Below are 15,237 nucleotides of genomic sequence, written 5' to 3'. Positions count from 1 at the left end.
GGAGTCCATAGGATTAACAGAGCTTTTAAGGAGATTTGGTTTGGGATTATTGCCCAATACAATATCATAATGAATAGGAGATGTGATTTGTGTTTTAGGTACTTGGGAGGTGTTCGGGAGAATTCTCTCTTTAGGCTGAATTTCCTAACCTAGTGAGTCCCGCAGCAGCTTTGCTGGATTTCTGGAGTTTGTTTTTTCTCCTGCCAAGAGTGAGACTCTTTTTCTCCCAATATTGGACATGATTTATGGTGTTCCCTTGACTGTTAATGTGTTTTAGGGGCTATGGAGTCCTTTAACCCATAGGGTCTCATGTGTTTTTACTATGTGTGTTACACAGCACCCTCCGTGCAGTGACACAGGGGTGTCATAGTGACACCCCACCATAGACTCCATACCCTGGGACTGACTACTGTCTCCCAGGGCATGTAAAGTCACCATTGGCTTTACTAGTCCCAAATTATTAACAGAAACCAGTACAAACCATCATATTGTGGACGTACTGGTCGGGGCAATTCGATTGCCCCGGGGTATGTTAGTCGAGGGGGTACGTCTCTGTCCCCCCTGACCGAGTTTTGGCTGGTGGCAGTGGATACTACTTTTTATATTCGACCACAAATATATCCCTATGGGATTTTGCCATTGTTCGAGGCTACCAACTTTATTTAATTCTCATAGCCTCGAACATACCGCCGGTTTAATTATTTAATATTAATTTGCCAGTTGGTATTTTTTGCTAGGACTCGATTCTAAAATGGCGTTTGTGTTCTCTTCTGTGACTCCAACCCAAGTCGAGCCCTTTGTTCCACTTTTTGGCGAGCTCCTCCACAGAAGCCTCCAAAAGTGGTGCCACTCTGTCTGGGTACCACAGGGGGTGTGGGAGGGGGTTTAGGCACCCTGGACTGAGTTACCTTGGTAACTCAAGTCACACTCTTGTGTGATTGGCCCAAGCTGTGAGCCGGCCGGCTCACCACTTAGCATGTGTGATTGACAGCTAGGCTGAGTGAAGGGGGTATGCTGCATAAAAGCAGGGCTTTGGGGACTGGAACTTCAGAAGTCACCACAGGACCTGAGAATCCAACGAGAGAGAAGCTGAGCCGACCTACCACGACGACACCACCGGTGGAGCCCTGCAGAACCGACTCACCACTTCCCGACGACAGAGAAGATCTCCCAGCTGGAGAGGCTTCTTACCCTGACTGGTGGGCACAACCAGTTTACTTTCTTTTCTTCGCACCCCAGACCGGCTTGTGGTCGAATTGCCCGTGCCAAGCACCCCGGCAACCGGATAGCCACTTACCACTGGACCGTGAATCAACGGACCGCTCCTTTTACCTGAGAAACTCCGCGGCTGGTTTCTTCCCTGGCAATGTAACAGACTCCTGTCTTCCTCCCCAACGAGATCCTCTCTTCCCCCGGAAGAAGCACCGACTTGCATCCGCTGCCAGAAACAACTGCCCCCGCTGGAGTATTCTCACCACTTTAAGGTACCCTGTCCGTCAGGAATCCCTTTCTAAAGATTGCTACAAGGTAATAATAACCCCTTAACCTTCTGGACTGGGCTGGCCGCCTTGACCCTCTAACCTTTCTTTGGTCCAACTCCTTTTTGAACCGTTACAAGACTTGTGCACTGCAACCGTGTGACCTTGGACACATTTCGTTTTGATCCTCTTAAAGCGGATCCGGCCTACTGACTCTAAACTCACGGTGTTACTTTGCCTTCCTCTCTTGTTGTATTCATGAAAAAGTGTTGGGATCTGTTTCAATTTATTCTCTGCTTTTCTCTCCCTTTTTAAAAACGAATTATTAGAGTGCCATCTACGTTAAGTGCTCACCGCTGTCTGAAAATAAGTGGGGCTTTACTTAAGACTTGTCTAATATTCTTCTAAGGGAGTGTATATCTTTTAGTGACCGTGTTCTTGAATTGCTTACTATAAGTGCATGTGTGTTTTTCTAGATGTGGTTTTAAATAAATAATTATATCTCTTTTACACCAAGCCCTGGTCAGTGTTTACTTGTTCTATTGTGTTCTTTTGACCTATTGTGAATACTCTCTATACTGCCTAACTCTTCTTGAGGGAAGTCTGACTGCTCAGCCACAGCTACCAAGTGAATCTGTGTGGTACAGACTGCTACCAAGTGGGTTTACTGCCAAACACCTGTAGTCTTAAATCTTTTGCAGTGGTCCCAGAGGGAACTGCACAGGTTTCTGCCTAACAGGAGGCATGCATAATATCCTGTCCAGAGTATTTAACAAGAAGGGGTTTAGGGGTTTTACAATTGGAGGGATGTGTAAATGACAATAGATCATCAGGAGATCTCAGGCTGGGGATCAGTGATGACTCCACATGATTCCTCACAGTATGTTTCCCGCATCCCAGTAGATACAGCGGGATGAAGGCAGCCCAGCCTGTCACGCGGCTATTCTCTAATCTGAATGCTCAGCAGACCCCCGTGAGTGCGCTCCAGCGTGGGATGTGGCAGAGCTGCGTGCCAGCTTGGCGAGTATATGGGGGCTGCAGGGAGTCACCAGCACCCGCGCCATCACAGCCGATTGCAGCAAGGGTCTCCTCTCAGCACCAGATCAACAAGGTCTGTGTGTGCCAAAGCCACAATCCGGCAGCGTTTACATGGCAGCTGCCATTTATTGGCTGCAGTGTCATGCCGGGGCTTCGGGTGCCCAGATCAAGCCGTGGAAGCAGCTACCACAAGGAATAAATAGTGTAGGGTGCTGCCCACACTTCTGGTCACGGAATCTTTGTGCGGCCACAAGTGGGATGGTGATCAGGAGGAAAGAACAGCTGCTGAGAGGCCCGGGTCGCAGGAGCTGCGGAGCGGCCATGCTGGTTTGCGCGCATCAGCACCCCCCTGTGCATTCTACATGGAAGCAGCTGCTAGATCTATACCACTGGGAAAGGGCGTCACTGTTATGGATCTCCCTTTTGTTTTTCTGGGACAATCTGAATTCACTCTGCAGTCATCTCTTAGTCGGTTGCAATCGTTGCATTGTTCCCCAATGACACAGAGCTTGTCTTTGGTAGCAGATTTTCAATTTTCCCTCATGCATCACATGGATGGTTGGGGAACCGCTTACAAGGGTCACTGCCTCAAAGAGAACGATCCCTGCCGAGCTACATGTAGTCTTGTATTTTTTAAGCAAGGGAGCCGAACATGCTTGCAAGTTCTCTCATTTCAGTGGCAGACTGCAGCTGCATGTAGTTTTTGCCTTTTGTGAAAAATGTTAACATTGGTGCTTAAAGGTATGTTTAATCATAGCTTGTGCTTCCTCAAATTCCGTCTCAAAATCTGAGCCCTTGGCTTGTTTCACAATGGGCATTAAGATACATAGTCTCGGAGCTGAGCCTTAGAACCCAACGCATTTGGAAACGGTGCAAGTAGATGCCGGCAAGTAATCTAGCCTCTACAATCCCAAAAAAGGTGAGTGACATGTATACATTGGATGCCGGAGACAGGAGTCACTCCTGGCATCGGTAGAATTAATGGAGGTGGTGTTAAATTCTGCATGGTAGACTTTGCTGAGCAGTTAAACTGGCCATTAGCAAACTGACCAGTAACCAATGGTGGCAACAGAGGGAGGAGGGAGTGGCGATTGCCTGGTAGGATCAGTCACATGGCAGAAGGTAATTTTGGCAGATAATCACCCTGGTCACAACTGCAGTGCTTATTAATGAAACTCAATTAATACATTGCTTGCTCAACTCCTTTTATTAATTGTTGAAAGCACAATCATACCATACAGTAGGACTCGCACATTGCATGGTTCCACTAAGACAGTCAGTGCACATGCAGTTGCTCATGCTCTACATGTGATTAGGGCACATTAGGTAAGCATACAAGTTCAGGGAGTGGTGCTGAAGCGGGCTATGTATTTGCACAAAGAGGTGAGGCTACAATATTAAAAACAAAGCAAAATGTTTTAAAGCTACTAAAACAAAAATAAAACACAAACCATGATTAGCATTACTAATAAACCAAGAAAAAAGGTTCATGAAGAATAGAGCTACAGGAAAAACTACTTTAATGTGTCATTTGGAATACAATCTCACTGTAAAATATGATAATACTGTTTGAACCAACTATAAATCCTTCTCAATAATGGTGTGAAAACAGTGAAAGACAGTGTTTTGCAACTCTAATGCTTTTGCATGCATTTATGTAAAACATTAGAAATTGAGAATGCCATCTGGCAATATCAGAAACAAAATGTCATTGGAATTACCTGCAAATCTTCCTCTTCGTCAATGTTGTGTATATCTTGATAGGCAGCTGTATACACCTCTAAGGCTTTTCCATGGAACAACATTTCGATAGTTACAAACTCATTAAATATTTTCTAAAAAACAAAAATATTTGCTTAGTTATTAGAAGCCAGACACACAATTAGTCAGACACACAATTATAAAGTAGTAAGAAAATAAACAGTTGACTTGCTATATATTTTGTATTTTGATGAAGGGCCTGCGTTGAGTGTCACAAACTCACAAAAATACCTGTTGCACACAGACCTTAGTGGAGGCAGAAACAGTGTCAGTCACCCTTTGTTATCTAAGAGAACAGTCCACCAACCTCTGACCAAACACCTCTGGAGAGAAAGAACAATGTGATCCAGGATGGCATCCTGAGGTTTTTAAACTTCCATACCATAGACCATGTGACTGGAGCTCAGGAACAGAATTCTGGCTTATGAGAAGGTGCTAAACAACCAGTATACCAATGGAATTCGTGAGAGCAGGTCATGTTATTCTGAACCAACTGGGTGGAAAGACTACAAAGTATGAGAAGGGAGAAATACTGGTGACCTGTAGGAGGTGACAGGTAGGTGCTAGCTTTTCAAGCATGGACGAGTGATATCCCAGAGTCCTGTGAGCAGGGTGCATGCTCACCTTGATTGGGATGAAGCCACGTAGAAAGGACTACCAAATAAACCATGGCAGCTGGATGGATTCTGAACACTGGAAAAGTGACATGAAACCAACAGGGGTTAGCTAAGGTAAACGCCCCAGCAACTTCTGGCAAGGCAGCCCTGAGAGCCCAGGACCAGGCACTGCCTACGGAGTAAGGGGTGCTGGAGACACAGCCAGGAAATCAGTGAGAAAGAAGCAGCTAGCTCTGAAATGAGAAACTGTGCTGTGAGAATATTCCCTGTCGTTAAGCTGGGAATCCTCTGTATTATTAAAGCAGTTTAGCTTTAAAGCCTAAAAAAACTGATTGTCATTTATATAGCCTACTGCTGTCACTTTGGGTCCGGAATGAACAATAAGAGGCTGCCCGGGGACGGGGAGGACTGGAAGGCCTACTGCCCCAGCCAATGGCATTAGTCCTCCTTAGCTCCACCCCTGGTGGCCATCTTCAGATTTGGAAGTGCATGTAATGTGGCATTAGGAATCGACGAAGAGCCATAGAGGGGTAGGTCGGGCGGGTCTCATGTGAATCCATGTAAGACACCAATGCGGTAGAACAGGAGTTACAGGTAAGTAACTTGTTCCTTCTACAGCATTGGATCCTTCATAAATTCACATGCTCATGAATATGATTATATAGCAGTATACTTACAACCCATAACCAATAATGGGAGGCGGTATAGGTCTCAACAGAAGGGATGGAAACTTACCTCTGGAGCACTCACCTCAAGCAAAAATGTTATAAAGCACCACCTGGTCGACACAGGAATCCTCCCGAGAATCCCTTTCAATGCAGAAGAACTTCATGAAGGTGTGGGTAGACTTCCAGGTAGCACTCTTGCAGATGTCAAGAAAGGGGAACACCATAGAATAAGCCATGGCTCTGGTGGCATACACCCTTGTGGTCTACCTGGCAGTGGTCTGTCTGCCAGTCAATGACAGGAGAGGCAGCCAGATAGCCACGTGGAAATGGAAGCCTTCAACAGGTCCAAACATTACAAAAAGTTGTGAAGTTTTACGAAAGTCCTTTGTGCGTGCGATATAAAACTTGAACGCACTCCTACACTTGAACCGTGTTGCCTCTGCATACCCTTATACACTTAATCTTCCTTTGTATGCCTTCTGCAAACTGATGCAGGATGGTTGATGAGAGGTAGGCCAATAATCTCTGGAGGTCCTGGAGAATCTCCCCTTTCTGGACCAAAAGGACTGTCTTCTCTGCTGCAGGGTACCCAGGTTCCGAGCAGTATCTGTGTCGGTCTTGATGGCTAACAGTGCCTTATCAACCTTTTTCTCCAAAGAGGTCCACCTTATCAAATGTCATGTCCATACCCTCCGAATTTACATCAGGGCAGAATTTTGTGGCTTTTAACTACCCCTGGTGTCTTATGACTGCTCAGTTGCCCATCTGGCGAAAGCCTGTGTCAGCAATCCTTAGGGCTGAGGTGATGGCATGATCAGAAGCAGCTTCCCCCTCGTCCAACAAAGCAAGAGTCTCATCCCGTTTGTGATCAGCCAGGAAGTCCAAGATGGGGCCCTTCTTGTACCATAACTTACTGTCGCACCTGGAGAGAATGGCCAGGGAATTGGTTGCCTTAATGGTGGTTGCGGCTGTGGCAATTACCCGATTTCCAAAAGCGACTAGCTGCTTGCCTTCTTTGTCTGGGGGGACCATGCAAAGGAAGGATGGGATGAACGACCGCTTTCTTGAAGCAGAGTCGAGGCCTGGCAGAGCGCAAAGACATCTTGGAGTGGAATACGTAACTGTATATTTTTCTCCATTCAGTCTTTGTTTGGCGGTGCTGAGGAAGAATTCTTCAGAATCAGCAGCCCATCCTCCCAGATGTCGTCATATATTGGGACAGCAACTACAGATTTTCTGGAGGCCTCCTGCCTCTGAAAAAGGAACCCCTCCTTTTGTTGTTCCTCTGGAACAAGGTAAAAAAAGATTCACAGCTGGCGGGTGCAGAGCATGGCAAGAGCCAATTTTGTCCAGAGGCAAATCTCTGGAGACATGTCTGGAGGCTCCCAATCAGCTGGTACCAGGTCGTCATACTAGTCAGTAGTAGTATGCGTGTCAGGAGATGTGTCCGTATCTGGGTCAGTATCTGCGACTGTGAGCATAGCTGCAGGGGCAGCAAACCACTGAGGAATTAGTCTTGAAGGAGTGGTGGTGGAGCCACTGCTTCACATGAAGGCCCAGCGGGAGGATTTCCACTTGGCCTACTCGGGCCACCTTGCGTGACTGGGAGAGGCAGGCGCTGCTGCAATTCAGTGATCAAAGTTTGTAGAGTAGACAGAATGCCCACAGATTGGTCTCTGGGTGCTTCTGGGGTTTCCTGTAGGGGCAGCCACTGGTGGAACAGGTACTGCTGGTGGAACGGCCACTGGTGGCTGGTGTGCCATCAGAATAATTAGATTTGTTTCTTCCTCCATTTCGGCATGCTTCATCTCCTGGGAACACACACTCTCATCAACTGGGCAGGAGGTTTTGCTGGCACCAGGGGGAAGAGTTTCTTTAAAAACTATTTTTATTGGTTTTTACATTTAACATTTACAGATTTAGTTGACCATAGTAGGGAAGAGAGGTGGGGGTATCTCCTTGTGCACACTCGTGTTTCTAGGAAAGGAAGCAAGCACAGGTGCTTGTATAGTCGATGGAGGTCCCATAGACGACAATGGTGCATATGCTGCCCTTGAAGGCAGAGCAATCCTGGGTACCACTATAGTCGAAGTAGTTGACGAAGCAATAGTCGAGAGGACTGTCATTGACGAGGTTGTGGACAAAGTAACTGGCGTCGATGACTATATTCGCCTGTGGTTCATCAACGGGTTAGTCAAGGTGATTAAAGGAAACCCTCGTCTCCGAAGAGCGGTACAAGTGTTTAGTAGTCACTGTAGTTGTGATCGTAGATGCGGTCGTACACTGTACCGTATATCGGGCAGCTGCTGATGTCGACAAGGAGGTAGTCGGAACCTGCGACTTATGTCCCTCCTTCTAGGTTTCTTCCCCCCAGGCTGTGTCCTCATGGGATCTAGACCTCTTTGTAGAGGGAGTCTGATCTACAGGTCTGCCAACCCTGGCAGAGGTACGACTCCGGACCGAGTCTGAGTCAGAGGCCCTGTCACACTCGAGCAGTCTTCCACATTGTGCAGGCAATAGATGCATTTCTCATGTCGATCGTCCACACAGTTTCTTGAGGTGACACTTGGAGCATGACCTGAAAGCGCTCTTCTTACTGGCGTCCACCATGCCTATGTGGAGAGGGCCTGAAAATCGAGAAGAGGGCCTCTCTGAATATTTTCAGAAGATCGGATGTTCATATCTTCACTGCCAATGGATCCCTGCTACCAGCAGTCACAGCCATGACTGATGAAGAAAAAGGTTTGAACATTTTCTCAAAATAGACAAAAAAGTCAAAACTTCAGGGAGCGAAACTACGAGGACTCCCAACACTTAAACATCCTTTAAAAATCTGAAGCTGTCCACCAGGGGTGGAGCCAAAGAGGACCAATTCCATTGGCTGGGGCAGTATGATCCAAAGTGACAGCAATGGCTATATATGTGATTAGCAGTTTTGTAGCCTTTAAAACTGCTTTAATAGTACAGAGGCCTGACGATGGGGAATATTCATGAGCTTGAGAATCCATGAAAGACCCAATGCTGGAGAAATTAAGCACCATGTACATAATTGATCACTGGCACTAAGCAAAAACCACAAAGCAGCGCAACATTGTCTGAAACCAAATGTCCAATGGTCAGGAATAAAAATATTTGGGCCTTGGCCGAATAAAGGTGAAAAATAAGGACTCTGTTCTTTGGACAACAGGGGCAGGTGGTCTGCCCAAGCACTCTGGCATTCCAAGTCGAAGTGGTGCGATTCAGGCCTACAGAGTTGAACTTCTATTTCATAACGATCATCAAATGTTTAGCGTGTGATGATCAGAGGGCACGAAAAGCAAGAAATTAATTTGTGGAATCTATTCATAGGTTTGATGTCACCATCTAGCTTTGAAATTATGTAAGACCATGACAAGCTGGTCATATAACATTTGATCGTTGATATGTTGAGAACAGGATTTGATTTAGAAAGTGGAAGATCAATGGGCAGATTAAGTTTGGAAAGATCTTTGTTTACATGTCTTATCCATGGAACAGAAAGAGCACAATCCCTTTGCATAAGTTAATTAATTATGGACTCTGTGGGACAGACTTTTGGGTTACACAACATTAAATAAATAGAAAGATCTGGGGCTTCTACTTGAAGCTGAACTTCACACAGCCTTTAACTTGTTAACTTAAATGTTCTCCTTTCTCTTCCATTAATGGTGGCACCCGGTGGGTGGCCCTCCTGGCCCCCTTGCACTCCTCCAGGGTCATCAATAATGTTCACCTGAATAGTACCGTCTTGGTCCAAGGCCCTCAGTCCAACCTTCTACTCTTTGATAGATGCTTCCTGCGCCGCATCAATTTCCTTTCTGCTCCTGCTGTCCCCTCTCTTCCCTCCACAGCCTCCTCCTTGGCTACCTTGCCCTCTCCTCCCTCCTCTTCTGCGCCCCCCCCCCTCTCAAGCCTCTTCTACACTTCCGCAGGGCATACCTCTGATTTGGACCCCTACCCGGAAGTGTTTCAAGGACGGCAACTCTCACGCAGCTGTAAAACACTCCTCTGACATCTGCCGCCTCCTGGAAGAACTTGACCTCAATATCCTCGGTCTCACCGAGACATGGTTCATGGCCAGCTCTGTCACAAACTTTGACACTCTCCTCCCCGATGGCTACAAGATCCTCTGTGCCCAGATTCAACCGTTCTGGAGGGGGTGTAGCCCTGATCTACCGGGAGAGGATTCCTGCCTCCGTCATTCCCATGCAGGCCTACTCCTCTTTCAAATACCTCTTCTGCAGGCTCTCTCTCCCCCTCCCTCTCTCCTAGACATTCCCTTACTGTGGCAACCATCTATCGACCACCTGGTCAGATTTCCTCTTTCCTCTCTGAGTGGGATGACCTTTCCTCCTCCCTCCTGGCCTTGACCACTGAACTGCAACTCTCTCTCTCACTCTCCATCCACCGCCCTGGCCCGACTCACTCTGCAGGCCACACGTTGGATGTTCTGATCTCTTCAGACGTTCCCCTTTCTATCCCTCTCACCACCCCTCTCCTGGAGTGATCACTTTCTCCTTTCTTCTCATCTTACCCTCTCTACCCCTCAGGCCAAGCCAACTCCACCCGTGTCACCTACCTTCTCGGTCATCCGACACATGAAACATGCGTCAGTTGAGGCTATCGCCGCCACTTTCTCACCCCTTGCGGCCCCTTAGGCTCACTCACACACAGACACAGCCCTTTCCATGATCCACTCTGCTATATCTGATACTCTTGATGTTCTTGCCCTGTCATGAGGATCCGCTTGAAGCCCAAAGCCAAGTGCAACTCCTGGTACGACTCAGACCTCGTCACCCTTAAACTCAAGTGCAGGGTGGCTGAGAGGAAATGGCGTGCTTCTGGTACATCCTCTGACAAACTGGCCTACTGCCTGCTCTAAAGGCAATACCGGCTCTCTGTCCGCACCAACAAGAAAGCCCACATTCAAGACTGCATCTCTGCGGCATTCAGTAACTCGGCCAAACTCTTTAAAATCTGCAAGGAGCTGGCCCATCCTGCTGCAGTCTCTACTTCTCCTGTCCCCTCCCAGGCCCTCTGCATGGCCCTCGCTTCTCATTTCATCTCTAAAACTCAGGACATGCTGTCCTCTCTTTTCCACCCCCGTCCCTGCTCTACTCCCCTCTCTTCCTTTGGTCCCTCTCGGGCCACCTCACCTCCCTCCTTCCTTCTCTGCCTTTCCCCTGTTCTCCCCTTTCTAGACAAGTCTGATCTATGAAAGTCTCATCAAAACAGGTTCACCCCTGTTCCTCCAAAACCATCAAGGACCACATTGACACCCTGGCTCCTGCTTTGGCTGACTTCTGTAACCATTCCTTCGCCACTGGTGTCTTCTCCTGCCCCCTAAAGCACTCCCTTGTGCACCCTCTTAAGAAACCCTCAGCCAACCCCTCTTGCCCAGCCAACTACCGCCCCATCTCCATCACTCTTTCCTGTGCAAACTCTTGGAAAAGCTAGCCATCTCCCAGCTAAATCTTCACACTGAATCTGTCGGTTGTCTCCATGACTATGATGTCTGGCTTCAGAGCTGCCAGAAGCACGGAAACTGCTCTCCTGAACATCTGTGAAGACCTGCTCTCAAATCTCGATTCTAATACCCCTTGTGTCCTCATCTTACTTGGTCCCTCGTCTGCCTTTGACATGGTCAACCATGCCTTCTTGCTCAACCGTCTGTGATAACACCGGTATCACCGATCAGGCCCTGGCTTGGCTGACCTCTTTCCTCTGCAATCGACCCTCCCAGGTCTAACTTGGGTCCTTCCTCTCCTCCATCTCTCTCTCGACCTGTGGTGTTCCCCAGGGGCCTAACCGCTCTCCCTGGCTGTTCAACCAATACCTGGTACTTCTCGCCCACCGCATTGCTACTCCCTGCCCAAACTTTCATTACTATGCGGATGACATTCCTCTCATTTCCAGGCTACCTTCGGCCACCTCTTCTCCGTCTCTCATCTCTGACTGTCTTTCTGCTATCCAGGAGTGGTGTGCCACTAATGATCTCTGCCTTAATGCCAGCAAGACTGAGATTCTCCTCATCGGCACACCTGCTCCCTCCTTTCCGGTCACTCTCTGGCCGGCCGCTCTTGGCCCTCTTCCTGCTCCCACCTGCGAGGCTAAAAATCTCAGGGTCACTTCGACTCCACACCATCCTTCTCTCCTCACATCTCTGATGTCTCTAAGAAGTCACACTACCAGCTGCACCTCCACAGAGGTATTCTTCCTTTCTTCTCCTTCCCCCAGAAGCTCACTGTCTCCAGAGCTCTGGTTCTCTCTCGGCTGAACTACTGCAACAGCCTCTTTCTAAATCTGCCTGCTTCTACTCTCCGCCCTCTATAGTTCATCCATAACAGGACTGCAAGACTTGTCCTTGGCCTCAAGCCCAGGGATTGCATCTCTCCAGGACTGAAATCTCTTCACTGGCTCCCAGTGGCTGCGAGGATTGAGTTCAAAACCCTCTGCGTTGTCCACAAGGCCTTCTGGGGCCTCAATACCTTCAACTCTCACTTCCTAAATATCTTCCTTCTCAAGCTCTTCGCACATCCGACTCCAACTCCTTTAGGGTCAGTCGATTCTCCAAGCAACGAGTTGGTGATAGATCTCTTTCCTCGGCTGGCGCCTCTCTCTGGAACAGCCTCCCTGCCTCCCTGAAACTTGAGAACCATCTCCGGTTCTGGAAGCACCTCAAAACCTTCCTCTTTGCTTCTGCTTTCTCTCCTGCTCTCCCCTGCTGAATTCCTGGCTGAACTGTACTGGTTACCTGGCCACCCTGTGATCTCGGGCCCAGATTCCCCCCCTGCCAGTTACACACCTGCACTGCCTCCCTGGCAAACCCCGCACTTGGGGACTGTTTTCTGTATCCCTACAGTACCCCATCAGCACTTGACACCCGATGTCTGCACTTACCCTTGCACCTGCCATCAGCTAGCCCTACTTCTCATATTGTTTTATTAATTAATTTTCCCATGTACTGCACTGTCCCCACCCTCTCCCACTCTGCACTTTTCCTCTTCCCCCTTCCCCTGCACTTGCGCGATCTGAATGACACTTGGCCTAGTAGGATCGTTGTCTGTGTCTTCCCTCTGCCCCCCCCCCTTGCCGTGTCGCACCTTGAAACACTTGTGTATAGGCGCGCTATAAATGCCTTACCCTATCATATTTCTCCGATTATATGTTTCGGCGCCACCTGGCAGAAGTGCTACAACAATGCTTGGATGTTAACATAGGCAGTGTGGATAATTGGAGCACGGTCTGGGAGGCTCTTAAGCTTGTGAAGAGTGGAGAAGCGATTGCGAAGGCTAGGTGCATTAGGAAAACCCTGACCTCTGACTTGAGCAGACTAGAGGATGGCATTCAGGGGATTGAGGGGAGGGACAATGAAAGGGCCCAAATGAAGAAATCCTATTGCCTGTACATTTAACATGTATAGAAGCCTGGGAACGAATGCAGACATTTTATTATGGCATATGCACTTCTAGAATGCATGGAGAGGGGGATAACACTGATCAAATGTTAGCATGGCTTTGCAAGAATGAGAAACCCAGACATGTAATTGCTGAAATTTGTGTTGAATGTGGTGAAACATGGAATCCCCGCTCTGCCATTAATCATGTCTATAGCTGATACTATCAGAGACTTTATGGTATGAGGCAGAGACCCAAAACACGCAGGCACGCATTAACCTCCCCAAGATCACGGCGGAGCAAGCCGCAGCACTGGAGGTGCCCATAACAGAGGAAGAGTTGGCAGTGTTATTGGGTCATTGCAATCTGGTAGGACGCCTGGCAGGTCTGGACTACCATCTGAGTTTTATAAAGCCTACGGCGAATTGTTGGTGCCAGTGCTCACTTGTGTATTTGAGGAGGCCTATGAGACGGCCTCCTGCCCGATGGCATGTGCGAATCCGTGATTGTCCCGGTTCTTAAGCCCGGGAACCCACACCGTCTGTGTGACTTTTATAGGCTTTTGTCAATGCTCAACCAAGACGAGAAGATCCGAACAGCGTTATTGGCTGGTCGTCTAAAGCGCGTCATTGGGTCCATTGTGACCAGACCGGTTTCGTCCCAAATAGAAGTACATCATTAATACTACATAGGCTCCAATATGTTATTGACAGATCCCAGATGCATGATGCTCCCTACGCAGTGGTGTCGTGGGATGCCCTTAAGGCTTTTGACTCAGTTTATTGGCAGTGGATGTATGCTGTTCTGGAAAGCTTTCGGATTGGCCTTGGGTTCTCGAGATGGGTTCGACTGATTTATTCTGCTCCAATGGCTAGGGTGTGTACTGGTAAACATATACCTACTGTCTGGAATATACGTAGAGGCACCAGACATGGCTGCCCAATGTCACCAATGTTATACATATTGGCACTGGAGTCGCTTGCAGTATTTATACGCTCCGAGGTTAAGGAAGCCAGAATATTGATTGATGAGACGTGCCACCTGATCTCGCTGTATGCTGATGACTGTCTCGTATACATGGATGATCCTGTACATAACCTCCCTATGGTGATGGAGGTATTCGATAATTCTGCAAAGCTCACTGGCATTTCTTTTAGCAAAGAGAAGTCTATTTTCCCGTTTCCTGGACTCCGTACTTGTGACCCATCTGACCATCCAGAACTGGGGATCCGATGGGAAACTCAGTTGTTTCATTATTTAGGGGTCACTATCTGGCACCAGGCTAGCCGTATGCATGAGGATAACACAGGGAGGGCTGTACGGGGGATCTTGGCATCTATGAACTTCTGGAAGCTAACGCCACTTTCAATGGTGGGGAGGGTTGCACTTGTTAAAATGGTGGTGCGGCCTCGTTTGTGGTCTTTCTTTCTGAATATTAAGTTTCTCGTCTCTCGCTCATTTTTAAAATCATTGAATTCCCTGGTAAGTGGATTTCTCTGGAATGGCAAGAGGCCTAAGATTGCATTATCTACGCTGAGGCTGTGATATATGGATGGTGGAGTCCAACTACCGTGGTTCCAATTGTACTTCTTGGCAGCCCAAGCACAATACTGGCAGACGTTGTAATGCTGCATACCTCACTGATGTGTGGTATTCTGAGGCCGGTTGTTCTTAAAGAGGCTATCTGGATAACAGATGATTGCTTGTCCCATAATTCATACATCTTAGGGTCTGGGGAGAATGATTTGGCATAGGATAACAAAGATCCTGGGTTTGAGATATGCATACTCGCCAAATATACCATTGTCTACGAGCATATGCCGGGAGAGTTGTAATTTACACTTGTTTTTCGGAGATGGGAGGGGCTGGGTCTTGCCAGCTTGGGGGGTTAGGAAGGACACCTACAAGTATGTAGTGTTCAGGGATTTTAAGGCAGTGGCAGATGAATACGGGATAAACAGGGTACACAAAAAAGTACATGAGACTTACTAATTGCACCAGTGTGGAAGGCATGGTATCAAACAGTAAGAGACACAAGTGACCACAGTTCAAGGGTGTTTATTGAACGTCAACAGGGTTTGAAAAAGCCTATCTTATCCTAGAACTAAAGATTGGAGCAAGCTACGACCATCAAATTATAATAACGTAGTCCTAGCCGAGTCTGTCAAAATAAAAGGGCCTATACTAATAAAACTATTGCCAATCATTACTTCTGAATACAAATATCGTCGGAAACAATGTTATACAAAAGAAATGCAAT

The 15,237-nt window shown here is 47.8% G+C and overlaps 1 protein-coding gene across 1 annotated transcript in view; it reads right to left on the bottom strand.

Moving 5' to 3' along the window:
• CIBAR1 (CBY1 interacting BAR domain containing 1) overlaps nucleotides 1–15,237 on the bottom strand; it is a 956,902-nt gene that overhangs the window by 224,171 nt on the left and 717,494 nt on the right. Inside the window, exon 7 of the mRNA XM_069621350.1 lies at nucleotides 4,238–4,351. Within this exon, the coding sequence (XP_069477451.1) occupies nucleotides 4,238–4,351 (114 nt within the window). The remainder of the gene's footprint in view (nucleotides 1–4,237; nucleotides 4,352–15,237) is intronic.

Source organism: Ambystoma mexicanum, chromosome 5q (assembly GCF_040938575.1).
Source record: "Ambystoma mexicanum isolate Mex_15411 chromosome 5q, UKY_AmexF1_1, whole genome shotgun sequence".
NCBI classification, from domain to species: Eukaryota; Metazoa; Chordata; class Amphibia; order Caudata; family Ambystomatidae; genus Ambystoma; species Ambystoma mexicanum.
The sequence above is the reverse complement of the archived record's forward strand: the minus strand, read 5'-3'. Positions and strand labels throughout refer to the sequence as shown.